Genomic DNA, 27,949 nt, shown 5'->3' with positions numbered 1-27,949 from the left:
TTGCACAACCCATGTGGAGCAGTCGATTGATACTTTCATCAGTCGACTGGTATCGAGCCGTTGGCTTGTAACAATCAAATTCCACTTAGGACTAGTGGACTAGTGTTTTTACCGATAGACTGGTGGCGAAAAAATAGTTTGGTGTTTTCCTCTCGAGATCTATTTAATAGAGCTTGAGGTGCTTGGTCATGGTTGATGAAAATAGAGGAGGTTAACCCCTATTAGAGTCTCCCAAGCCCTCGTGTGATCGGTGTGCTTGTATTCAAGTGTTTGTGATAAAGTTTCTCCACTAACAAGAAGCTTGAACTAGCCAGAGATTTTCCGAGGAGTCATCCACCGACAGATTGGGATCTTCCACCATACGGACAACCGTGGAGTAGGAGCTTTATCTCCGAACCACTTTAAATCAACGTGTTAGGTTTACTTTCTCTTGTTAGTATTTATTTTTGTATTCCGCTGTACGTACTAACAAGTGTAGGAAGTGATGTTTTGGGTGAGACGCTATTCACCCCCTCTAGCGGACGTCAAAGTCCCAATAAGTGGTATCAGAGCTAGGTGAACTCTTGTTGGACTAATCACCAAGAGAGCGGATAGAGGAAGAAGAAGATGGAGTCAAAAGGACCGCTGGATGGGATATCCAGATCCCACCTCCATACGACCAAGACGACTTCAGTTATTGGAGGATGCGGTTGGAGACATGGTTCCAAATGGAGTGGAACCATTGGATGGCTTTGGAAGAACCATTCAAGACTCCAACGGATAAGAAGGGGAAGCATCTCTGACCTCGGTATTGGACCGAGGAACAAAGGGAGAAATCAGAGGCGGATAATGAGGTAACAAAAATTCTATTGAATTTATTATCTCCTAGCGTGTTGTTGAGTGTAAGAGAACACAAGTGATCTTTGGAGAAAGATCATTGCATTCCACGAAGATCCTACAAAATTCCAAGGATTGGAGGAGCCCAAGGAGAAGAGCTCATTGGTCTAAGAGGAGAATCAATCGGATGTCGACACTTATAGCTAATTTTAAATGAGTGAACTATGTAGGCAGAGAGAATTAGGACAAAGTTCACAAATATGTCTTCAGACATTTGTAACTTTTGTGTCCTAAGTCTTGTAACAAAATTTGAGATCTCCATAATGTACCCTTTTATACTACCCTTCTTGTTATACCGCATGGACACCAACTTCGTAAAAAGTGTGATAGTCTCAACCTTTTTATTTGAGGCGAATTTGTTTGCTAACTCCTTAATAAAGGTCTTATCATCCTCATTCTTAGTAATTGAGCCCTTAATTGATTCCAAAATTGATATTTTCATGATCATTAGACCCATGTAATTTGATTGTTCCACCTGTCAAAAATCATCTTTTGATTTGCAATACTTTCAATGGATAAAGGTGTAGGGCAATCATGTCTAATGCAAAGTTTAGATCCATGCGGCCTATAAGTACCATAATATGCTCTTTCCATTATCTAAATTTTGTGTTAGTAAGCATGAGGATGTTGTTTAGATTAGCAGATATTGAGAGTGCTATATAAACAAAAGAAAAGAACATAACTCAATTTATTAAACAAAACATGTATCTTTATAGATGTACAGTAACATAAATGCAACAATCAAAACATGCAATTATATGAGCATTCAATGAGATACCTAGTGCAACATTACATTAAGTCTTTGAACTAAAATGTAATTTGATTGTAATACTCTCTAAACAAGTTATAATGACCTTCATATGCCGCATAACATATTTTCTTTTGGGCCGACATATCATATGTATAATTAACTTTATATAAAAGCTTTATTAGTTAGCTTATGTTTTTGAGTATCATTCACAACACTTCTAATCAGCCACACAATGCATCTTCCTTTGGACTGACACACTACGTGTATGACTTAGAAGCCAAATTTAATTTATGAGCTTCCTTAAATATATATCCAGCATAAAGAATGGTTTTCTTTTGGGCTAACCATCTTTAGCATTAATATACATTTATCTACGTAAATACCCTAAGCCTAGCCAATAGTTCTCATTTTGGCGATAGTATTGGTTCAACTAAGTATCAAATACGAAGAAGAATACAGGAAAAACTATAGAAAATACAGATAATCAGATATCAATTGATTGATATCAGTTATCAGCCGATTAATACTCTCATCAATTGATTGTCTTCAGAAGCAAACTACTGATACTCCTTATGTGCCAAGTTCAGGGCACAACGATTAATTGCCTGCGAATGGAAATTGATTGCTCCATAGCAGTCGAGTTCCTCGGTCGAGTTAGAAAGCTTCTGTTCCTGAGTTCATTCACAACAATTGATTGTTGCCTCACAACAATCAATTGATATCAATCAATCAAACCCACCAATTGAGTTGGAAGCTTTATGTGGGCAACCCTATGAACATCAAACGATTAGGACTTGTAGCAATCAATTGGTGAACACCAGTTGAACTACCTAATTGATTCTGATGTTTTCTGTTCATGACCCTAGGTTTAGCAATTGATTGTTCCTCACGGTAATTGACTGGTGAACACTAGTTGAATTGCCCAATTGACTCGAGATTATTCTGTACGCAACTCTTGGCTCAACAGTTGATTGACTCCTTATGACAATCGATTGGTGTGTATCGATTGAACCCACCAATCGATTTGGAGTCATTCTGTGCTCAATTTTACGCTCATCAATCGATTGGTGCTTCTCACCAATCAATTAGTACTCGACTGACATGAATTCGTGGGTTTCTGTATGCGATTTTTTTTAGCATGGACGAACCCTAATTCCACGTTGTTATTCGCGTTATTTGTGAATAATATGAAAAATTCAATTTCTAGGTTAAATCCTAGCATATCCATGATGGATATGCATCAATTCAAAGCTCCACAATGGAATCAAATGCTGAAATAATGCATATGCTCCAAATCATTGAAAATAATCCTTACGTCTTAAAGGTGAGAATAAAATAATCTTAAGCTCTAATACCAAATGAAAGCAATTGTGATACATTGAACTAAATCAATGATGTATCTACATGACCTAATTATCATCATCTATAAAGAAAAACGAAAATTGAATTGAAACAATGGCATTCTGAATATTGACCTGGGTCCAAAGCTAGAGCCAATGTTCCTTACTTGTCACCGGAGTAATTCCTGTAATGCAGTTGAAGTCTTCTACAGGATTAGGCAACAACTAAAGTTCCTTCTCAATAGGAAAGAGAGCGAATGAAAAAAGTAGCCAAATTCAAGATGCTCATATCAAGTTGAACTTCCTCATTATATACCTTGGCCCATCTTACAGACATCATCTGCCATAAAGTCCATAACCCATTAACAACCAATTAATATTAACGAACCAGGTTATTGGATCCACATCTTATAGTATAAATACCCCTTCATGCATCAAGTATTAGATCACTTAATTAAGATTTAGTTCTTTAATAACAATTGTTGTGTGCATTGTTAATCACGTATTATCCCATCAAATGGAGACTTAATCCCTCAATATTTGCTTGCCATTCCAATTTTGACTATGGATTTAGAATCTACATTTAGTATAGGTGGTAGATTGATGAGTCCTCATAGACGTAGGCTTCATCCGAAATCTGTAGAAATATTGATGTGCACTCAAAGTTGGTTATCGAATGAGAAATAAGGTAATATAAATTGCAAATTAGTTTTTATTATTTTTAAATGAAAATATTCTTCTTTTATAATCTACAATAATGATTTTTCTTCTTCATTGAATTTTGTAGCTACAAGTTCACAAGAAACAGAAATATTAATTCTTCAGTTGAGTTGCATATGATGAGGATATTATTGATTTTGATGGGGTAAGTTTATAATGCAACTTAATTTTGTTAAATGTAATACTGAAAATGAACTATTGGGGTCAATTATTTCTATTTCTCCTCATTAGTTTGAATTTTTGTAGGACACTATAATGTAAAGTGATGAAGAAATTTATGATTAGTTAAGATATAGTTTGTTTTTTTGGATGATGATGTTTAAATATGACTAAATTATGAGTAACATATAGATGTTTAATCTATTTTTATTTAATTATATTTTTTTCGGATACGATGTTAATTTTGTTATGCTTTTATTGAATGATAATAATTGGATGGAATGAACAAAATTATTAATATAGAACCAATGCTATTTGTATAGGACATGCTATTTATTATTTCTTCTATGATATTTAGTTTACTAATTTTTATCTATAATCTTTTTTTATTATTTTTTTAAGAATTTGATAAATATTTTCAACTTCATCCAAATAATTCAAATTTGAAAAAAAAAATAATTGTAAGGTATTTGAGTAGGGTATAAATATCTGACCCTTATATGGTGATTGGGATGAAGTTGAAAGGAATGGAGATAAGGATGAAAATGAGGATAAATATAATAATAAGGATGAGGATGGAGATAGAAGATAAGAAATTCTATCCAAATCTAACGCATTACCCTCCCATAGCAACACCAAGGTAATTTTTTTTTTATTTATAGTTTATAGTTTTGTTTCATTTTTTTCCTCTGGTACTAATTAACTATTAAAAAAATATTTTTTAATTTTAATAACATTATTTTGTCATTTTATTTATTTATAATTAAAGGTCGAAAATTAAAAATAAAAATACAGATAAATTTAGAGGTCCACTATGAGTATAATGACATTAATTAAAAAAAATTTAAGTTCTTTATAGTCATTTACTTTTGTCAAAAACTTATGGATGGATTTAAAATGCTTAAAAAGATTTAAAAACTATAAACAAATTATAAATAAATTAAGAAGGTCATTTATAATAAAAAAATATTAATTTGATATAAATTTAATTTTTTTAAAGCCATGAATATCTTTTGAAAGTCCTTGATTAAATAACTAAGTTAATTTTTATTTTTATTTTACTTTTCCTAGTTCTCTAGTAATTAGATATTAAAAAATAAAAAATATTGTTAAAGTTTTTTATTAATATTTTTTTTTCTTTTTAAATATTTTATTAAAACACAAAAGTTAAAAAGTATATAAATAAATTTAGGGGATCATTATGAATTTAATGAATATTTTTTTTTAAAAAAAAATGAATTGATACTTTTAAAAAGTTAAAAAAATTAAAGAATTTATTTGGCATGAACAATATTAATTTGAAATAAATCTAAAATTTTAAAGTCATTGCAATCAATGTCTTTTATATGAAAGTTTTTGATCAAGTAATTTTGATATGTTCCGAGTTGGTTCGAATTAAATGAGAAAATGTATTTTTTTTCCCCTTTTAATTTAGGATTGAAATAAGTAAGAATAGTATTTTAGAAAATGAATCGTGATCGTTAGATAATAATTGATTGTGATCCCTTTATAGATTTATCTTTCTATCTAGATTATAGTTCAGATCGGGATAGATAATGGAGGTCATCTGGAGGTCACCAAGGGTGGACGGGTGGTTGGGCTGTAAGGCATTGAGCAAGAGACGACCTTCGACTATTCATCTCGATCTAAATTATAATTAAAATGAAAAAATAAATTTAAAAAGGATCCTAATTAATTATTGTCAAATTCTGATTATGATTTAATCTCAATTATATTGTGGATCAATTTTTTTTTTCCATGAAAAGTGGACAGACCCGGTCTGCATATATGTGTAGGCGGGGGTTTTTATTTATTTTTTATTTTTTATTGTCTCCCAGTGGCGAGATGTTCAACCGTCCAATTCCATCTACAACTGTTGAATGAGGAAACGTTTTTGAATTTATCCGGTAGACAAAACAGGAGGAAAGACCGTCCGCCCACCTCCAGAGAGATTGTTCAATTTGTTATGACAAAAGGTGAATACTTTTGTCCCTAGCGTGTTCATCAATTTATTTCAAGGTCAACACGGAGGAGGTAAATCATGGACGGCTACTAACTTTTGAAATAGTGACTAGCACATAAGGGAGATATTTACCTCGACTTTGCTGAGATTCGAATCCCAAATCTTATTGTGTCAATACTTCATACACTAACCATTAGACCCATCCGAGATGAGATTGTTCAGTTTGTAAACACACAAGTGGATGTGTATTTTCATTCATCAACCGACTAGGCAGTTTCCTATTCCTCCTAGTTTCACATTCCTAATTGCCTTCCACAATTCCTTAATCGTAACACCTAGTAGCACATGCAAGTGTGGACGAGCTAAATTGAATTAATTCTAACTTGTTTATGATTATTTAAATTTTTTATAATTTTATACTTATTTTGATAATTAGTGAGTTTGATATTATGAGTTTATTTGTTGGTTTTAATTTTTTTTTATTCATTTACAAGTTTGATACAATTTTATTGAAAAATATAATTAATAAATTTTGTATTTTTCATAAATAATTCATAATATGTATTAGTGACTAATATTAACATGTTGGAGATATATATCTTAAAGTTTGTGCATTTAATTTAATGAGTTATACAAATTTATTTATTTAATTATATTTAAACATAAATAAGTTATTATTAAATTGAACACCAAACTTACAAGTAGATGCTGAATTCAAGTAGATACCGTAGTTCAAGAGTAGTTTAAAAACTCAAACTTACTCTTTTTTTTTTCTCTTAAATTACAAGTATCTCTTTTTTTTTTTCTCTTAAATTACAAGTAGATGCTGTAATAAATCTACAATGGTTTAAATTTTTTATTACTATTTTTAAATTTTACAAATCTTTCATAAATCTTACATTGGAGATGCCCTTAGTACCAGAGTTATTTACAATAATATTAATTATTATTATTATTAAATGATAATTTAATAAATAATAATTATTAGCCTTTTATTTATTTTTCTTCTCATCGCTATCCTTTTGAAATGTATCAGTTGTATATGTTAATAAAAAATCATCAAGTAGTTCCAGATATATTACTTAAGAGTTCAAGATTAGTATTAATTATGTTTGATTTGGTTTTCTCATATGCAACTTTAATAGGCATCACATTCTAATCTTTGACAGTGCCAGTTTTCTTGGAAGAGCTTGAATTCGATCAGCCACTTGAATTAATTTGATAGAAAACTACATGCTCAGGTTGTGTTTAGTCTTGATAGAGTAAATGATGAATCTTAACTCATAAAAGAATAAGTGCATATATTTAATCCACAAATTATTAGAACTAACATAATTTAACCATCGTATCTAAAAGATTACACGAAATTTGAGTTGCACATCTCAATTGACTATGCTGATCAAAGTGATTACAATCTTGAAATCTAGTGATCATACAAATGTTGAGATAAAAATTATATGTGACAACCTTGAAATCCATAAAAACAGTATGTTATCTAACAATGACAATACAGGGGGGAAATGAAACGAATATACTTGACATTCAGATTCGCGGTTATACAAGTTTTACACGGCAAGTAGAAAAGAAAAAGAAGCTCCTTCTATCTGATGCAGGATGGTAGAGTTATGCCATTGCATACATACGCAGCTACTATATAAGTTATAACGAGGAGAACTAGGACCAGAATAGCTCTACAAGGAAAAAAAAAAAAGGTTGTATCATAAAATGCTATTATGGCAAAGAAAGCAAGTTAAAGTCTCAGTAGAAGTTCATACTATCACCTACTTTAATTGCATGAGATATATGATTAAGGATCAAACTATGGAAAATAATTGTTGCATTAACAGTTTATTTAAATAGCTTAATACAAATTGTTAGAGATCATGCAAATGAAGAACAAAGGGAAAAAAAATGTTGCATGTCTTCTATAAACTCACAATTTAAAGGTGTAGCGTTGTTATCAAATAAAAGGAATGTTAAAAATCGTAGGAGGCAGCATTTAAATTTTACTTTAAACAGAATTAGATTGCCTTTCTTCAGAATTTCAAGTAGAAAGTCAAATTTATAAAAAGTATGTTATCTTGCAAAAGATTAACAGGAGATTTTGATCTTAATTAGCTATACAGGGAAGCTAGGAAATAGGTAGATTTTGGAAACATATTGTTTTTATGATTTTGGTTCCAAAGCCAAACAAATTATATGATTATAGTCTGCAAGACCAGTCAACTTACATCCAACCTCAGATTGTTGAGAGTTAATTAAGGTGTGTTGTTGTTATTGTTGTTGGATCCTCTATAGAGAATCATGAAAACTATCAAATTCTATTCAAATAAAGAAAAATCAAGAGTAAATGAACTCTAATAAGAATTAGAGAGGCTCCTCCTGTTGATCCTAAAAACAAGGACGAACCTTGAGGGAAGATCCTAGGCATAGAAAACTACTTACCTGAGCTTAAGATTCTGCCACCAAAGAGCATTTCTATAACGACGAGATTGTTTCTTGAAGCGAATAGAGTTTCCTTGCATGTTTGCAGTTTTGTCAAGCAGCAATTCCAGTCGCTCTCCTCGTTCTAATACTTTGTCAATGTTCTCTATCATAACATCACGCACCTACATTACATGTGTTAATTAATATGTTTCTGATAGCATAGAAATAGAAACTAGAATTACTAGTGAACATCTTAACAATAAACTGTCGATTTCAAGAGAAGCAGTTTATTTCACAAGCAAGAAAAAAACATTGTTATAAAATATATATCAATTTGAGGGAGTACTCAAACACCTGACTCATTTCATCCTTGATGCGATTAATCCTATCTGCATTACGTTCAGTTGAGTAGTATTCCATTTGTTGACTCAAGATTCTGGAAAATTCGACATTCATGGCATAACCAAGAGCTGTGTGACAAGAACGACCATATGTCTTCACAAATCTTTCATGAATATCCTCAAGAAATGCAAAAGGAATTCTCCCTGCAAGTGGCATTCAAAAGTCCAGAGGCAGGATATGATTTGTGTTAAATGAGTGATAAATAACAAACAAAAAAAAAAAGCTTCTCAGTATGCACTTTTTCTTGCTGTTTATTATTTGTTATCATTTTCCTTGTATGTTAACGTTAATATTCTCATCTATTTCTTTTATTTCTATTAATAACCTTGGATTGGGAGATGTCCCTATTTTAAACAAATGATATCAAACTCAAAATCAGTCCAGATTTTGGTGGCATGTAATCATTCAAAAATATAAGAGGAAGCCACTATCCAAGGAGGATTGATATGAGAAGAGTACCAACTTATCCATTTAATTAGTAGAAATTGATGAAAGGATTAATCTGACGATATGGTAACATGCAGGTTGACAAAGTCCAAATTTATCTCCAGCTGGATTGTTAAACCGGCTCCAATTGACAAATCAAAGAGGATGCTGATGAGTTTAAATTGAGATATATGTAGTAAGTCTAGTGCTTTGTTAGCAGAGGCAAAATTCTCCATGGACCATAATTAATTTTGCTAAAGACTTACAAGTCTTGTTTAAGAATTTCATGAGTAAACACAAGGTCTACGTTTAGAGAAGGGAATAAAGTTGCTGATTTGCTCGCTCATTTTACATGAAAATCCAACGAGATCCTTTGTGGGTAGATGATTTTACCATACAACCCTAGTTAAGTTTAACCTCTAATGCTAGAGTCATAAGTTGTAATTAGATGGGTATGTGTTTAGTTAATTCGAACTTTGGAAGAATAGGTTATAGAGAATAACTCATGCGCAGCTTCATCCTGATTCAAACAACATGAATTAACATGCTGTTTAGTAACAAGGTAAGGTTCTTTAGTATAAATTACATCTTCTCTAAGCACAGTTTGAGTTTAAAATGATCTCTAAAATTTTCTAAAGTCTGGAACTAAAGTATGATTAATTTCCAAGTTCATCCACTAAGTTGAAGTCAATTCAAAAACATATGCATACTAGAATAAAAAACATAAAATAAAAAATCATCACTTATACGTTAAAAAAGTGTAAATTTTGTGTGTATTATAAAGGTAAAAATATCATATCATAACAATTTAAAATGCAATTCAAACTGAATTTAGTTTCCAATTCTGTCTTTATTTAAGCTCCATTGAAACTAAAATCGGTTAAATCCTAAATAATTGATAATGAATCTGAATTAGATATTCATGGGATCCTTAACCAATGATCAACTTTAATATTATAGATTAACAAATCTGAATTTTTAGGGCATCTAATTTAGTATCACTAGATTTAGATATCCTCATCACTGTTGGGCAATTCTTAGATGCTTCCCCAGTTAATTATGCTTGAGTTTCATTAAATTTAACTATTAGAGCTGAACAATCCCCAGATGCTTCCCTAGCTTCCAAGATGGAGAGTAAAACAATAATAAATATTTTCAATGCAAAGAAGCTAAAAGTTGCATTCGTTTATGATCTTTACAAATTACAAATCCCGACAATTCTTAGATTATGGCCATCATTTACATTTAAAAAAAAATGTATTTGTGAAAAAAAAAATCAACTTTGAAAAAAAATTTAAATTCATACCACAACCTAGAATCTTTTAAAATTTGAGCCATTTTCTTGTTCACAATGACTGATTGAGGCTATTCTACTTCCATTATTGATTCAATCCCAATTCCTCCAATCCGATTAAAATCGCAGAAGAAAAAAAAACTATTAGAGGGAGGGAGAGAGGGAAGAAGAGGATGACTCACTTCCGGCGGTCTCATCGGCGACGCAGAGGACGGTTATACCGTCGGTGAGCTTGACGTGGAAGATGTGGCGATCCTGGGAATAGGAAACATGGGTGTCGTCGGTTCCGGCAATCTTCTCCAGGATCTGCCGTGCCACCGCACTCGCGGTGTTCGTCCCCGTGCTGAACTCCACCAGCACCACCGATCCCCTCGCCACCAAAGCATAGATGATCGCCATCTACATCTCCCCGTTCTCTTCCCTCCCTCTTTAACCCTATTTTTGTACCAAGCTCGAATAGGCACATCGATAATAATGGAAAGGCTGAAGGAGACCCAATTTTTATTTTTATTTTCCAAAACAGCATCGCGCGGGGAATTAAAAATAGTTTAAAATATATATTTTTTTAAAAAATAAATAAAATGTATATATATATATATAAGGAAATTAGGATTAAAATAAATATAGATTTTTTTAAAATCGATATAAAAAAGTTAAATTCACATTTTAAAAGGGATTGGAGGGAGAAAACAAACGGACCAATTCCAGTCATTTCTCCTTCCATGGCTCTATCTCGTTTCCTACGGCCCAAGAACAGGCCCCTTGTCCACCACCGTCCCCTTCCTCCGATCCTCTGTCTCCTCAATCGCCGGTGCTCCGACCTATCGCCGCTGGGTCACCAACCCGACCGCAGATCCCCACCCGCCGCCTCCAGTGACTGCATCCGCCTCATCAAATCCTGCTCCACCAAATCCCGTCTCCTGCAAATCCACGCGCACCTTCTCCGCTCCGGCCTCATCAGTGACCCCACCGTCTCCACCGCCTTCCTCTCCCGCGCGACCCTCGCCCCCGTGTCCGACCTCGACTACACCCGGCTCGTCTTCCGTCAAATCCCGCGGCCCAACGTCTACCAGTGCAACGCCCTCTTGAGGGGCTACGCCGAGAGCCTCTCCAACGCGGAGACTCTTACCTTCTACAACCGCATGCGCGAGCTCGGCGTCCGTGGCAACTCTTTCTCCTTTTCCTTCCTTCTCAAGTCCTGCGCGAGCATCCGCTCCTTGCCCGGCGGCTGGCAGGTGCATTGCAGAGTCATTCGCGACGGCCACCAAGCCGATTCTGTCCTGCTCACTTCCTTGATGGCGCTGTATGCTTCGTGCAAGGAGTGCGACGATGCCCGCCGGATGTTCGACGAAATGCCCTTTAGAGATACCGTGGCATGGAATGTTTTGATTTCTTGCTACGCTGACAACAGCAGAAGTAAGGATGCATTGCACCTGTTCGACATAATGCTGAGTTCAGAAAATAGACTGGAGCCAGACGATGTCACTTGCCTGATTTTGCTCCAAGTGTGTGGGCAATTGGGGGCCCTTGATTTTGGGGAGCGCATTCACCAGTATGCTTCTCGACATGGTTACGATCTCACTCTGACCGTGCAGAATTCTCTCATTGCAATGTATTCGAAATGTGGATGCATGGACAAAGCTTGTGATGTGTTTCATGCAATTTCACATAAAACTGTTGTGAGCTGGAGTGCGATGATCTCAGGGTTGGCAATGAATGGGTATGCGAGGGATGCTATTGATGCATTTGGAGCAATGCAAAATGCTGGTGTTACTCCTGATGAGCACACTTTTACTGGAGTTCTTTCAGCTTGTAGCCACAGTGGATTTGTTGATGAGGGGTGGAGCTTCTTTGACATGATGAGAGACAAGTATCGAATATCTCCAAACGTATGCCACTATGGGTGCATGGTTGATCTTTTGGGCCGTGCTGGTTTGCTTGATCAAGCTTATGAACTCATAGCAAAGGAGAAATGTGTTAGGTTGGATGCTAGAGCCTGGAGGACCCTTCTTGGAGCTTGCAGGATTCATGGCAACACCGAACTTGGGGAACGCATAATAGAGCATCTCGTTGAGTTAAAAGCACAAGAAGCTGGGGACTATGTCCTGCTACTGAATACCTATGCATTTGCTGGTAATTGGGATAGGGTAGCAGAAGTGAGGAAGTTGATGAAGGATGAGGGGATTCAAACAAGTCCCGGTTGCAGCACTATAGAATTGAATGGAAAGGTTCATGAGTTCGTAGTAGATGATGATTCACATCCCCGAAAGGGAGAGGTTTATCGGATGCTTGGTGAGATAACTAGTCAGTTGAAGAAAGCTGGTTATGTCCCAAATGTTTCATCTGAGTTGCATGATATGGATATGGAGGATAAAGGAAGTGCACTCTCTTGTCACAGTGAAAAATTAGCCATAGCTTTTGGTATCCTCTCAACACGTCCGGGTAGGACATTAAGGATTGCAAAGAATCTCCGAACTTGTGTCGATTGCCACAACTTTGCAAAATTTGTATCCTTTACATATAACAGGCTAGTGATTTTTAGGGACCGGAGTCGATTCCACCATTTCAAAGATGGTCACTGCTCATGTAATGATTATTGGTAGAGACTGAGAGGCTTTTGCTGCCTAGTTTGCAATTTTACAGAGAGAGCAAAGTTATAATTCCAATATTAGTAATGCAGTCAAAATTTTAATCTTATTAAAAGTTCTCTAAGTCTCTAATTTTTATAATTTGTTAAAAAAAATTAACTTTACAAGAATCGGTCAAATTTTATTAGCATAATTAGTGTTTTATTAGAGAAGTTTATTACTTTATAAATACTAGATTATGTTATGAAACTATGAAGGGAGTTAGGATCTTATGTACTGGAAAAATATTTGAATTAATATAATTTTTTATTTTTAGAATCAATAATTTACTTATCTTTATGTCAAATGGTATTAAAATTGAATTCTTAATTTGATATCCAATAATTTTCATCCATCTTTCTTGTTATTATTTCTCCCCCATCATATGTTTTCCTCCATCATTATTGTCCCTAATTTTATGGTACTTTCATCCATTGTTATTATTTATCATTTTTTTTGTATGATTTTCTTTTCTTATCATCATCACATATCATTTTGTTTAATGCATTCTTGCACATCTATTATCATCTTCATCTTTCGTAGTTTTGTATCATCATCAATAATTCTTCATTTTCATCCATTCTTGAGTCCTAATCAGATTCTCACACTCTTTCATCGGGCAAAAGGGTGATTTCACTTTCAATCAGCCGCCATCATCATTATGACAACCACGTACGTATAAATTTGCTAACTATTGAGTGCATTGAACTCTATTGATCTCTAAACTTGTTGAATGTCATTTGATAGTCCTCACCTTGTTCAGCACGTATTAATCCTCTAAGCTATTGATCCCATAATCTCACAATCACATCTAAAATCACTTAATGCTCCTCAACCTAAACTCAAGAGCCAGCAAGACTTGTGGGATAATGTCGATGAGTATTGGAAGAACACACATTCTCTCTTTGGTAGGGATCAATAATCATCCAGTGGTCTATTGCTCTTCTCATAAATTTTAGAGTATTTGTGACTATAAATAAATTAAATATTTGTCAGCAAATTTGATGTGACTTGATATATATATATATATATAGTTTGTTAATGTTTACAAATAAAGATTATGAACAATATTCATGAATAAAAATTTACTAACCAACTTAATAAATTTAAAAATATAAAAAATTTAAATAATTAAATAAATATAAATTAAAAGTTTGATAATATTAACTAAATTTAAGTTTGTAAAAAAAAATTAAATCAAATCAAAGTTTGAACGACTTAGTTGTTTTGATTTAACTCAATTACTTTATCAGTTTGAAGAATATAAAACTCTGACTTGAAGTTTTAGTATTACAAGACGTGATCTTCAAAGCTTCCAATATTCTACGTCATGGAGCATAAAATGTTTCGATCCCATCATATCAAATAACTCTAAGACGGTAAGTTTCATTATTTTTGTACACTCAATATATACACGAAAACACAGATAAAATATCACTTAAATATTTTACTAAACTAATCAAAATAATATAATAGAATCTCTCAGTATCTTTCTAAGTTTATATCAAAATTTCTAAGTTGTTCATATCGTTTTTTATATGTATTTTTCCAGTAAAAGAGAGGGAGATTTCAAAAGGATCAAATACAAATTATTTTCTATTTTAGAGAGATTAAATTTATAGATGATATCTAATTTTAGAGAAATCAAGTTTATAATGTATATAATTTAATCAATATCCACTCAATTTTCTCACTTCTTCGGTTAAATTGTAATTATTTTAGGGCCATCGAGATGTGCTCGACGCCGTCGTCGCCGACGACGTTCTCGGCGTCACCATTTGCTTCACCATCACCGTGGGAATCGAGCTCTTCCACCTCTGCTCTTCCTCCTTCACCAGCTCGCCGGCGGACCACTCGAGCGTCTCAGCCTTGGTCTGCTCCGAGATCTTCTTCCCTCTAAATAGCGACGACTCCACGTTCCTCTGCGACAAAATCTCATCGATCGCTTCCATCATCGTCTTCGGCGTGCCGCCACCGGACGTGAATCCATTCGCCTGGAGAAATACATTTTTGCCCAAGAACTACAATTTAGTTACCAGTACGTTTGCTACACTAGCATTTGGTCACTCGATTTTGATGCTCCAAATTTTCACTGAGTTACCTGGATGCGAACGTAGTTGCTCGTTCTCAGTCCTCCAAATGCCGTCGACACTGATTGATCTACCTGTTGAGTTGAGAAGATGAACGAATTTAGTATGACGAGATCGGAAATTTCCGGCCGTACGTTCAAGTCGATAAATTTAAAAGGTTATCAGCAGTTCTGTTCTGTACCGTATCAGCGGCACCGTCGACGGCGATCCTTCGGATCTGTGACTTTCCCTTCAGGGAAAAATTAGCGGCACTGGAAGCCCCCAGCGACACGACCATGATGTCCTCGACTCCGACCGCCAAAGGAAACTCCTGCTTGTTGTGTAGCACGTGGGTGATGGCTGCCGCTGTGGGGTTCGCCAGAGCCACCCCTCCGCCCACCGCCGACACCCGCGTGCGCCCATCCACCGACCGCAGCTCGACAGCGTCCGCGCAGGTAGCCGCGCACACATCTCGGATGAGGAAGTCGTACGCGTCCGACTCCACGGCGTCTGCTCGCGAGAAGACGAAGGGCGCCCCTGTGGCCAGGTCATAGCAGGGGATCAGTACCGGCTTGAGCGTCTCCCTCAGGGACGAATCCCCAAAGATCTGCCGGAGTAAATCCCCCGGTAGACTACCGAATAATCCCCGGAAGAGGCCCCTCCTCGTGGAAGCGGAGCCGAAGACCCCTCCGCTTCGGCGGCGGCTCTCGGCTAGGAGGAGCTGCAGGGCGTCGGCGGCGGAGAAGAGGGGGCGGCCTTCGTGGCCCCTGGCGAAGAGCATCGCAACGAGGACACCGCCCGCGCCGGACCCCGCGGCGAGGTCGAAGAAGTCGGCGATGCAGGCGGAGGCGTCGCCTGTACGGCTGCGTAAAGAGGATTCCATCCGTGCAAGAGAGGCCGCGGCGAGGAGGCCGTCGGAGGGGTTCCCTCCACCGTCGATCGACAGGACGCGGACTCTTCCAGCCGCGGCGCCGCGAGGCGGAGCCTCCGGGATTCCTGGAGAAGTAGCGGCGGAGGAGGAGAGCGGGAAGAGGAACTTGCTCTCCAGGATGGAGAATATCTCGTTGCTCAGCTTGTCGTCCGCGACGAACGCCATCGCTTCAAGTAAACGTCGGACCGAGGAAGTCGACTTGGCGGAAAGCCGCCCGCCAAAGTCCGCTTAAATAGACCGTCCGGAGCGGCGCACATTAGCGCCGCCCCGTGCATATATAATGAAGCTCAAGAGATGACTACTGCAGCATTCATTGTCTCATAATTTCTGCTTACATAAGAAGTGTTGCATTCAAAGTCGAGTGGCAGCAGTAGAAATCCCATAATAAAAGTTTGCGTGTCATTCGGTCGAAAAAGTTTAAAACCTTTTCATCAATCATTTGGCACATGTCCTCTGGCTACGTATCGCCATCGACTCTTTAACAATGCCTTCGAGTGAGAGTGATGGCATATTAATGGACGTAAAATCGGATGCACCAGTGAGAGCACTTGGTAGTTGGATCATGTTACATCAGTTACTGTTCGAGTTCTTGGTAACAACTCACCGTCAAAGCAAAGGTTTGGAGCATCAACCAGTTCTATTCTATATAGACAAAGGTGCAGGCAGTTACAGCAAGTAGAAAAGACTAACCGTATCTGTTTTTTTTTTTTTTTTACTTTTGAGAAAGTAGGAAAAGGAAAAAAATTGGAATGGGAGGTAGTAAACATGCATGATACAGAGTGAAAAAGTTTTTGCTTATAATTTATGGTCTTCTTTCAGGAACATGTGGGAATCTGGACCGACAGACCTTAGCGAGATATATGCAGTACATAGCTAGTCTTCATTTTGGCCTTGACTAGGCCAGCCTCCAGACTTTTTATTGGCATTTAAGCTCGAACTTTAATGAGCAATTCAATGTGAAATCAATTACTGTATTACCTCTCTAATTTTCCAGCTCCCACCAACTTTTATCATGTGATAACACTGCGGATCGTAAGGATTATGAACAGAAAGGCTTTAAGAATTATTTTTTCCTTACGTTTTTTATCGGTCACAGGGATAAATATGAGCGCAAGCAATTCCTCCCTAGTAGCCAATATCTCATCTCATTTGAGAAAAAATCTTACTGTACTGAAAATTAAACCATGGATGTTTTAAGAACTACCGGAGCGTATCTACGTCTGCCATTGCATTGTAGCCTGGGGCTGGCTTTAAGAAGCACATTATTCTTGACTTGGGGGTATCTAATTAATTTGTTCATATTGATTTCAATGACTCAAATCAGATTGAATCTCATCTGAAGGAGCACTTTGACCTTTCATCTGGATGTATCTCTGAGTCATCTATTTCGAATTCAAATCGATTCTTATCTAAAGGTTCACATTGAATTCTTATTTCAACTACTCCAATCCTATGTCAATTTTTATTTGCGCTCATTTCAATAATTAATTTTTTATTTTATTTTATTTATTTAAAAGATCGAATTATTTTCTAGTTTATTGATTCAAAATTGTAATCAATTTTCCAAGATATCTTTCATCTGATCTTTGTCCTCAAGGTACTAGATTTACTGTACTTATCTCCGCAAAGTAAAGAAAAATACTCTCTCTATATAGTGGTCAACTATAATTTTTTAATTTATCTCCATATATATTCTCATGGGACCAGCCGTGGGGCTAATGGGATGACGATTTTCACCTTTTCCCTAGTACACAGGTGTAATCACTTTTTACTATCGTCAATTTACCGTGCTTGAATGATATAGATGAGACAAATGGCATAAATTATTACATTTACAACTAAGAACAGATCTAATGTGAGGACTTTCTGCAGTTTGGAACTCAGCAAATTAACGATCGTTCTAATCAGTAAATTTATTATGGGAGATGAATGCATGATATGCTCTAGGGACGAACCAATTTACTAGGGAGCCTAAATGCATCATTACTACAATGAAGTTATGGCCTTTTATAAACTTACATATATAGGGCTTAAATAGCTTTAACTGCGTCGGTTGTTCGATCTATTGATAGATAGGTCTAGGAATTTATATATCTTAATGCATCATCATGCTCTATTATTTAGGTAGTATCTATCTTTTCTAAATATATGCACAGTTTGTTCATTTAAGCCTTGTGACCCACACTCACTGTCTTCTTCTCTTCCAACAGGCTAGGGTCCCTTAATTCCAGAATAAGCTTGATCTAGCTAGCTAGCTAGTCTGAAGAACCATGGAAACCTTCTCGGAAACAAGGAAGGAAGAGAGTAGGCGAGACTAACACATCACACACAGGTGTTTGGATGAATGGACCATTCAACTCTCTCTTGTAGGTAGCTGCAACTAAGATTTTTGGAGATTTTTCTCTTAAATGTGGCCACATGTTGATTAACAACGTTAATTCTCCCTGGTGCCTTGCATTCTTCTATATATGAAAGATTTGGTGGCGGATTGACCGGTCATCTAACATTCATGCAGCAATTATATTTGTTGTTTCTGATTGGACTTCAATTCCATGAAACAACGAAGAATTCTGATTTGACTTGTGGCTGTGACACTTGAGTCCATCGAAAATGATTGAAGTGGCATTATCACAATTGAACAAAGTTAGAAGAAATCCAATTGGTGAGCGGCCAGAGTTGCTCGATTGAGATTTGCATTGCAGGGAGGGCATCTCTGTGTGGTCTTGTCACTGAAGAAAGGACAGGGAGAAATTCTGATCACTTCCAGCGTGGCTTCACAGATCTGCAGCAGAGGGACTTAGCCTGCAAGGTACATGTGTGATGTGTATGCATGACTTGTGCTGTCTTCATAAGTCGATGGACTTCAAATTATTTGATGGTGTTGTTTTCCTCTCGTGCAAGCAAAGAATACCCTAGCTTTCAAAATTAATTTCTGATATATACCTTTAACCTTTAGGAATAGAATATATTGGCTATGTATCTGCTAATGAAGAGTACAAAACTATTCTAGTGTAAATGTAATGATGGTGATGAGCTTTGATGATTAACAATAACTTGATCATGGTTTTTTTTGTCCGTATTGGGCTGAGGATAAGGAGGCGCTGGAAGCGAATGAATCGTCTTTTACCACCATGGTTGTTATTATTTTTTTTCCAAGCAAGAACAAAGTTTTCAATTCTATGTATTCCCAAAGCTCCTCTGTTTGTCTATACAAGTATTAGTCACTAATTCATCTGTATAACAATCCGGCAGTCGAATTGTCAAAGGAGCTTAAAAATAGAAAATGAAAAAATGAATACTATATCGCACAGGGTTAAATAGGAGATGGCAAAAGAGAGGGATAAGCATCATTAACATAGATACTTGGATGAAAACATGGACAATTAGTCTGTGAAAAAGATGGAACGCAACAACACTTAGCGACTAACTTAGTTTTTAGAGGCAATTCACGTTCTCAAACACCTGGACAGCACAGTTCTCCAAGAAAAGACCAATTCACAAACATGAAAGCCCAGGCAATAAGGCAAGTCTGCATCATTCAAGACCTTCCGAGCTACAGCTTATTCGTAAGATATTGGTCTCCCCATGCTTGAAGTGCAGATTCCAGCAGGAAGGTAGTAAGCGAAGCCCTAACAAATATTAAAAGGGTTGAGAAAGGTCTCAAGAAGAATGGTGATGCATGATCTTGGGGGATTCTGCAGACAGCACCTTCCTGCTATTGTCATCAAGAACCTTGTCTAGTGTTATGTCCCGCAGAGCTATTTGAGTAGTTTATAGCATGTCGAGGTCTGCTTTGGTTAGCAAAGTTGAAAATAGGAGGAACCTACAGAAGTATGGACATTTCGATCAGGATATAGTAAAAACAATTTTATTGTAAGAATTCAAAAGGGTAATACTTGACAGCTTGATTTCCCTCTATAGCTTGTAGTTGGCTTAGAATAGCTGTGAATTCTTATATATATATGCTTCTATTACCATGAGTTTGTCTCCAAATTTATTTTAGTATCAAAGATTCTGATACATCGATCATTTTGTGGAGTTCTTTTGTTTGTCATTTTCTCCTACAATTGTGTTTCAGGCCATCTAGTAAAACAAAAATCGGGATGAGGAACATAATTTGCTCAATCAAGAAAGAGAAAAATGCATGGTGAAAACGGCTGCTGAAGTCAGAAGAAAAACCTGCTCCCTATATTAAAGTTGATTGGAATAACTGGTGTGATTCAGATGATAAAGAATCTGACATTTGTATGTATACATCTGGAGTAAAATTATGCCTTTCACTAATTCCAATCCTTTGGGTTGATAACAAGATGCCAAATGAGTAAACAAACTGTATGTTAGAGCTCTATCATGTCTAGCTTCATGCATTCACAGCTATATATTACCTCAAATTCTTGATATCTTAGATATATGAATGATCCTGTCTGAAAGTGATAGAGATGACACTTTGGTGCGTATTGGGAGCAAACTTCGAACTAGAGAGAAAATGACTCCTTCCTCTCTACACACACCAGAGAGAGGACAAAGAGAACGTTAGAGCAAGAATCAGAGAGAGGACCCTTAGCGCAAACACTCTAATGCTCAAATCAGTGCGGTATCCGAGTGAAAGGTGTAGAAGAACAATAGTTGTGTGATGTCAAGTTTGTAAAAATATATTGCGTAAGTAAAAATGTGAGCATACCTCGTCAATGGAGAGAACTCCTTTTTATATCACCTCATAACCTTTGCAATAATAAGGCGACAGAGAATATTTGATAGCAGAATATGTTTGGTGATGGAAGACGTACAACCTGGAAGATGTGTAGTCATCCTCCGAGGATCTTCCGTTATCGGTATATGAATCGCTTTTTATAACTTCTTCCATCAATGATATGGTTGAGCGAATATGCCGTCAGAATATCGGGTGATGGAAGATATATAATCACTCTTCGAAGAAGGTTCCATTGCATGTATATATTATAGCAGTAGAATATTTTCTAACAGGTTATTGTGATTTCCTGATAATGTTGTCCCTGGAGGTATCCCAGCTCTTTAGCCAACCGCTTGTATACTATGATACATATTTTTGAAGAGGGGAAGCCAAGCCCCAGAAGATCTGATCAACACTTTGGACCGATCGACCATATGTTATGAGACTTGCCCCTGAAATGTTAACTTGGGAGTCTGACCGATCCTATGTCTAACCAAGTTTGTACTGAGAATTGTCTCATACATTTGCCTTATATATAAGTGGGAACGCTGAACCTTGTAAACCTAAGTGATGTTGTGACCTTCCAACTATAGTCTTGGAAGTCCGACTAGCTTTGGGGTCGACCGACCGAATGCCAAGAGTTGCCTTAATGCTACAAGATAGGGAATTATACCCTATAAACCTAACCGGCCCTTGGGCCAACCAGATATATGCTGAGAGTCGTGTTAATGCTAAGAGATAGAGAGCTATATCCTATAAGCCTGACCTGTACGAGAGCTGATCAGGTTTATTCTGTGTATCTTAGCACTGACGTGTGGAACATTGAGACCCTTAAGTCTGACAGACTCTAAGGCAGATCGGCTCCGTACTGAAGGTCTTAGCGTTGATAAGTGAGGAGTTGAATCTCGCTGAGAGCAACTTAGCCATCAGCTTATAATCTGACCCTGATTGCCACCTCACCCTCACTACTGGGTCCACTCATAACATACTGTATCACTAGCCTCTCCTTCAAGTCTAGTTGAAGGAGGCTCATGACCGATTAACTAGACCCGAGTCTTATTTTTGCTCGATTGCCCAATTGTCTAGTTTGACCAGATGACCGTACTTTTGACCACCTCTTAATGTTGCATTCAATTTTATCCGTCTTGGAAAAAATGCATATCGGACATTTGATATGTTAAGCCATGCGCCAGTGATACACAGGAAGATGCTTGTTATTGTAAGTACCTCATGGTAGTTTTGATATGATCAACTAAGTCAGGTTAGGTCATGTTAGTTTTTAACTCCTGTCTCTAAGTGTGCATGAACTTAGGAGCACAGAAAATCAAGCGAAAGACGCAGCTAGCGAGAAGGATAGCACGGAAGAGAGCCAATGGGCTCGGTGCGTCTGAGGGACGAGGTGCTGTGAAAGAGTACGTGGGCGGATGAAAATGAGGCGTACGGCGTTTTTGAGGGACAAGAAGCCGAAGCGAAAGATTACTAGAAGGCTGGAAGCATGTCGTACATGATAGACCCTATAGTAGATGCATAAGGAATCTGATCCATACGGTTCCTTTCTTCCTTAGAAGAGGGGGATTGAGCCTTCGAAAGACTTACACTATGTGACATCGATAAGAATCCCTTCTTAGAATTCTGTATGGCAAAATAATTAAGTATCTTGTCAATATATGTACTCTGACTTATACCAAGCAATCTCTTAGACCTATCTCTATAAATCTTGATGTCTAAAATGTAGGTTGCTTTATCCAAATCCTTCATTGAGAAACAATTCCCAAGCTACGTCTTCATTGTCTAAAGAGTAGGGATATCATTTCCAATTAGAAGTATGTCATCTACATACAATATGAGAAAGATGATTGTACTCCCACTAACCCTCTTGTAGGCACAAGGTTTATCTTCATTCTTGATGAAACCAAATTCTTTGATTGCATCATCGAATCAAAGATTCCAGCTTCTAGAAGCTAGCTTTAATAAAAAAATGGATCGTTGCAACTTACATACCTTTCTAGCATGCTCTGGATCTACAAAACCCTCAGGTTATGTCATGTACACATCCTCGAGTAGATTTCTATTAAGAAATACAGTTTTGACATCCATTTATCATATCTCATAATCATAGTAAGCTGCAATAGCAAACATGATCCGAATAGACTTGAGTATCACAACTAGTAAAAAGGTTTCATCATAGTCTATATCATGAATCTGCTTGAATCCTTTAGCCACCAATCTACTTTTATAAGTATGCATAAGATCATCCATGTCAGTCTTTAGTTTGAAGACCCACTTACACTTTGATCTCTTCAGGAGAATCAACCAAAGTCCATACTTAGTTAATGTACATGGATTCCATTTCAGATCTCATGGCTTATAGTCATTATTTCTCAGAATCTAGGCCCTGTACAGCTTCCTGATTAGATGTAGCTTCATTGAGACCAATAAGCTCTACATCACCATGGTCAGACAAGAGAAAAGAATATCTCTCAGGTTGATGACAGGTCCTATCAAATCTACGTAGAGCTTCTGCTACTTGAATAGGTTGTTGCTCCACAACTTCTTGCAGTGTAACAAAATCATAATCCACAATATCTTGTGGTTGTTGGAGTGTATACTAAAAGTCTAGCTTTTGTATAAACATTTATAAGAATCACATTGGTCATGTGTCTACATTTATATATACCAAATGTAGATGTTCGATTAATTTATATTGTAGATAACATAGTGTGTGGTGTCACACACAGAAGATCGTGTTATAGGTTCTTTATAAATTATAAACAGTAGCTCACGACTGAGATGGAAAGGAACAAACCATCGGAAAAGTCGTAGTGTAATTAGGTATTAGTTTATCTTGACTAATAAATTACACTAGTACACTCTAAATGTATTGAGCAGGACCATTTTAGGTAAGTTCTTTTTGTACTGACTTTATAAAAAAACTAGACCTTAGTTATTATGGAAGTGTGTGCTCTTAATCCTAATATAATAACAAACACATATATTTAGTATTTATTTCTTTGACTTATCAATGGGTGAGATTTAGCTCGATAAATCAATAAGCACGATAAGTTAGGAAATGATGTTACTTATAGTTGTGTTGTTAATTATAGAAGGAAACTGTGTTCTAGTAATCTAGGTTGATAATGTCCCCAAGAGGAGCTCATAAAGATTGTTATGTTAAACCCTGCAAGTGGACTTAGTCCGACATGACGATAGGGTTGAGTGGTACTACTCTTGGACTAAGATATTAATTAAGTGAGTTGTCAGTAACTCATTTAATTAGTGGACATTCATTATCTTAAACACAGGGAGACTAACACACTCATAATAAGAAGGAGCCCAAAATGTAATTTGGGATTGGTGTTGTAGTTTAATAATAGTTCTTTAGTGGAATGAATTATTATTGATGAAATTAAGTTATGTGTTCGGGGCGAACACGGGATGCTTAATTTCATCGGGAGACCAAAACCAATTCCTCCTCTCGGTCCCTATCGTAGCCTCTTAATTATAGAGTACTATACCCACCTATACTAACCTTCTTACCCATCCTATAGGGGCCGACCAAGCTAGCTTAGAGTCCAAGCTAGGGTCGGCCAAAGGCATGGTTCATGGGTTCATGAGGTGGCCGGCCCTAGCTTGAACCCAAGCTTAGGTGGCCGACCCTATTAAAATAAAAAGTAATTTTATTTATTAAATTTTTCTTACGTGGATTCCATGGTTTTAAAAGAGAGTTTAAAATTTAAATCTTTCCTTTTATAGCTTTCTACAAAAGATTAAGAAAAGATTTGAAATCTTTCCTTATTTGTAGATTGAAAGGTAGATTTTAATTTTGAGAAAACTTTCATTTTTTAACCATGTTCATGATTTAAAAGAGAGTTTAAAAATTAAATATTCTCTTTTATTAGTTTCTACAAAAGATTAAGAAAAGATTTGATATCTTTCCTTATTTGTAGATTCGAAGGAGATTTTAATTTTTAGAGATAACTTTTCTTTTTGAAAATCATCCACACGTTTAAAAGAAAGATTTTAATTTATAAAATTTTCTTTTTACAAACCATCATGAAGGGAAAAATTATTGGAGAAATTTTTTTATAAATTTCCGGAAACAAATTAGGAAGTTTTAATTCTTGTGTGAATTAAATTTTCCTTGATTGGGATTAGAATAGTGGTCGGCCATATGGTTTGAGAAAAGGAAATTGATTTTAAATCAATTAAATTTTCTTTTTCATGGCAAAGGAATTAAGGAAGTTTTTATTAAAATTTCCTTATTTGCCAAGACCAAGGAATATAAAAGAGGGGGTAGAGGTGCCTTCATGATTGATAACCTCTATTCTATTTTTCTCCTTTCTTTTTCTTCTTGGGTGTGGCCGGCCCCTCCTCTTTCTCTCTTCCCTTTCTTGTGGCCAAAACCTCTTCATTGGTGGAGTTGCTTTGGTGGCCAGATCAAGCAAGGAGAAGAAGGAGAGAAAGGAAGCCTAGTCTCTAGCATCCCTTGGAGCATTGGTGGTGGCCGAACCTCTCCATCAAGAAGGACTCTTGGTGGCCGAAACCTAGAAGGAAGAAGAAGGTGTTTGGTGGTTCTCATCTCGGAAGATCGTTGCCCACACAACGTCCGAGGTTAGAAGAGGAGTACGGTAGAAGGTCAAGAGGTCATTGAAGTTCACAAAGAAAGGTATTACTAGTATTTATTTTCCACATCATGCTAGTTTATTTCTTTGTAAGAATTCCAAACACAAGAGGCAATTAGATCTAGTTTTCGAATTTGTTTTTAAGTTTGTGTTTCTTTTCTTTTATTTTTTGAATTTGTGATTCGATTGTTCTTTTTGGTTAAACCTAGAGTTATTTAAGGAAATTAAATATTAGCTTTCCTTAAAAGGCTTTGTCTAGGCGGTGGTGGTTGCTCCCATATCCAAGAAGGCCATGTGCCTCGCCATGCAGTCCTGGAAGTCAATTTTAGAAATTAATATTTAATGGAATTAATAACATAGGTGGATTTGAATCAATAGTGTTAAGTTCCGCTTGCGATTCAAATCTAAACCATTAAGAACAGATAAGTTAAATTTGGAATCAATGATGTTAAGTTCCTTCTGTGATTCCTAATTTAACTTCTAAAGAACACAATAGGTTATTTAAGGAAAGGTTCGACACTTGTACAAAAAAAATTTATATAGTGGAACCGATACGTTTTCTTAGGACTAACCAACAGTGGTGTATGTTCAATTTCCATCAAAGTTTTGGTGCTTGGTTATATATCTTGAATTCCTTCAAGATCAACTTTACTCCCACTAGTTTTTCTAGAAATAAAATCCTTTTCTAGAAAGACCCCATTTCTAGCAACAAACACTTTGTCTTGTGTGAGATTATAAAAGTAATATCCCTTTGTTTTTTTGGGATATCCTACAAAATAACACTTGTCTAATTTGGGTCCTAGCTTATCTCAGACTTGTCATCGAACATAAGCCTCACATTCCCAAATCTTCATGAAAGACATCTTGGGACTCTTCCCAGTCCATATCGTATATGGTGTCTTTATAACAGCCTTAAATTAAGCGCAGTTAAGTGTGAAAGTGACCATCTCTAGAGCATGTCTCCAGAAGGAAGTAGGAAGATTTGTTTGACTTATCATCGATCATGTCATATCTAATAAAGTATAATTCCTCCTTTCTAATACGCCATTCTATTATAGTGTTCCAGGTGGAGTTAGTTGAGATATGATCCTACACTCAACGAGATGGTCATGAAATTCTTGGCTAAGGTATTCTCTACCTCGATATGATCAAAGCATCTTAATATGCTTACCAAGTTGGTTTTGTAATTCATTCTTGAATTCTTTAAACTTTTCAAAGGATTTTGACTTTGTGTCTCATCAGATACACGTAGCCGTACCGACTGAAATCATCAATAAACGTAATGAAGTATTGATAGCCTCCTCTAGTGATGTCGTGATCAAAAGCGCACGATTATCGTCAAGTAATAAAATTTATAAAGTTGATCCTGCGAGGATTGAAGTTTAAATGCTAGTTGGTTCTACACTTTGAATTTAGGTAGACAAAATCAATAGATGTTTATTTTGAGATTTTTGAACTAAAATGTGAAAGTAAAGAAAGTAAATTGAGGAAGTCTTTAGTTTAGAAGATGTTCTAGGTCAAAGGTTTCATTGTAATGGTGGATGTTGTGTTACGAATTGGCTCGTTCAGATGGTGATCGTGTGCAAAGGCACGACCAAGGAAGTAAAGAAGATATGGTCGTTCCAAATGGCACGGCTAGAGAGAAGAAATAATACAAGAAGAGGGAGAAGGCGTGTCCCAGAGCACAACCAAAAGCTTTCCATACCATTTTCCAGAGCTAAATTGGACTTGGTCGTGCCTCAAGGTATGGCCAGGACCAGTTGGGTTCTGAAATGATATGCGACTCTAATCCTTACTTCATTTGCGTCTTTAGCATTCTTTTCCTCTCCAAACTGTTCTTGAAAGTTGAAACAAGCAACCAAGCAGATCTCTGGATGCAAAGTAGTAATTATGCTAAAATATGATAGGAAAAGGTGCAAAATCATAGATCATAACTAAATGAATACAAAAAGATGTGCGTTAAATGATATACAATAACATATATAATCTACGCACATCATCTAGCTGTTATTCTGAAAGGGCGACATATATCAGTATGTATGAGTCATAACAAGTCATTAGCTCTTTCACTGTGTCTACTAAATGAAGTCTTTGTCATCTTGCCTTGAAGACAAGATTTGCATACCTTATATGAATCAAAATCAAATGAGTTCAAAAATCCATCCTTATGGAGTTGTGATATGTCACTCTCATTTACTTGACCTAAGTGATAATGTCAGAGATATGTTTGGTTTAAATCATTAGATTTTAACCGTTTGGTATTTATGTTATAGATTGGGTTGTGAAAGTCTAGAACATAAAGTCCATTCACAAGATGTGCACTACAATAGAATATTTTGTTGGTGCAAAATCCCTCAGGTCAAGGTTGACCTGGTTAACCAAGCTGAGTCTTGGTTTGGGTTTAGATGTTTGACAATAAGATATTGATCGAAGAAGAGTCAAGTAGGTCAAGGTTGACCGGATACTTGACTGGGAAGTCCTAACTGTCAAGTTAGGCAGAAGGAAGTCCTAGTGAGTGAAGCTAGGCAGAAGGAAATCCTAGTGAGTGAAGCTAGGTGAAAGTCCTGGTGAGTGAAGCCAGGTGAAAGTCCTAGTGAGTGAAGCTAGGCAGAAGGAAATCCTAGTGAGTGAAGCTAGGTGAAAGTCCTGGTG

At 36.4% G+C, this 27,949-nt stretch overlaps 3 protein-coding genes across 3 annotated transcripts; 1 reads left to right on the top strand and 2 right to left on the bottom strand.

Annotated features, from left to right (window-relative positions):
- Window positions 1–7,144: 7,144 nt before the first annotated feature.
- Window positions 7,145–10,831, bottom strand: LOC122008339 (vesicle-associated membrane protein 711-like). Its single transcript, XM_042564088.1, has 4 exons — window positions 10,541–10,831; window positions 8,591–8,781; window positions 8,255–8,418; window positions 7,145–7,500 (listed from the first exon to the last, which is right to left on the bottom strand). The coding sequence occupies exons 1-4, from the start codon at window positions 10,755–10,757 to the stop codon at window positions 7,410–7,412; spliced, it is 663 nt and encodes a 220-aa protein (XP_042420022.1). The 5' UTR covers window positions 10,758–10,831; the 3' UTR covers window positions 7,145–7,409.
- A 205-nt stretch (window positions 10,832–11,036) lies between these two features.
- Window positions 11,037–13,029, top strand: LOC121984450 (pentatricopeptide repeat-containing protein At3g47530-like). The gene has a single exon (XM_042537385.1). The coding sequence runs from the start codon at window positions 11,081–11,083 to the stop codon at window positions 12,959–12,961; it is 1,881 nt and encodes a 626-aa protein (XP_042393319.1). The 5' UTR covers window positions 11,037–11,080; the 3' UTR covers window positions 12,962–13,029.
- Window positions 13,030–14,648: 1,619 nt separating this feature from the next.
- Window positions 14,649–16,295, bottom strand: LOC122008260 (patatin-like protein 3). Its single transcript, XM_042563980.1, has 3 exons — window positions 15,257–16,295; window positions 15,087–15,149; window positions 14,649–14,979 (listed from the first exon to the last, which is right to left on the bottom strand). Exons 1-3 carry the CDS (start codon window positions 16,148–16,150, stop codon window positions 14,704–14,706), a joined length of 1,233 nt encoding a protein of 410 aa, XP_042419914.1. The 5' UTR covers window positions 16,151–16,295; the 3' UTR covers window positions 14,649–14,703.
- Between the last annotated feature and the right edge of the window lie 11,654 nt (window positions 16,296–27,949).

Source organism: Zingiber officinale, chromosome 1B (assembly GCF_018446385.1).
Source record: "Zingiber officinale cultivar Zhangliang chromosome 1B, Zo_v1.1, whole genome shotgun sequence".
NCBI classification, from domain to species: domain Eukaryota; kingdom Viridiplantae; phylum Streptophyta; class Magnoliopsida; order Zingiberales; family Zingiberaceae; genus Zingiber; species Zingiber officinale.
This window is presented reverse-complemented; position numbering and strand designations above follow the sequence as displayed.

What these genes read in the sequence shown, in the direction of transcription:
- LOC122008260 (XM_042563980.1), bottom strand. Translation starts at nt 16,150, where the DNA reads ATGGCGTTCGTCGCGGACGACAAGCTGAGCAACGAGATATTCTCCATC. An exon ending in TCGACGGTGCCGCTGATACG is followed by an intron (nt 15,150 to 15,256) that starts GTACAGAACAGA and finishes TCAACTCAACAG; the next exon opens with GTAGATCAATCAGTGTCGAC. An exon ending in GCAACTACGTTCGCATCCAG is followed by an intron (nt 14,980 to 15,086) that starts GTAACTCAGTGA and finishes GTATTTCTCCAG; the next exon opens with GCGAATGGATTCACGTCCGG.
- LOC121984450 (XM_042537385.1), top strand. Translation starts at nt 11,081, where the DNA reads ATGGCTCTATCTCGTTTCCTACGGCCCAAGAACAGGCCCCTTGTCCAC.
- LOC122008339 (XM_042564088.1), bottom strand. Translation starts at nt 10,757, where the DNA reads ATGGCGATCATCTATGCTTTGGTGGCGAGGGGATCGGTGGTGCTGGTG. An exon ending in TCAAGGATGAAATGAGTCAG is followed by an intron (nt 8,419 to 8,590) that starts GTGTTTGAGTAC and finishes CATGTAATGTAG; the next exon opens with GTGCGTGATGTTATGATAGA. An exon ending in TGGCAGAATCTTAAGCTCAG is followed by an intron (nt 7,501 to 8,254) that starts GTAAGTAGTTTT and finishes TTTTCCTTGTAG; the next exon opens with AGCTATTCTGGTCCTAGTTC.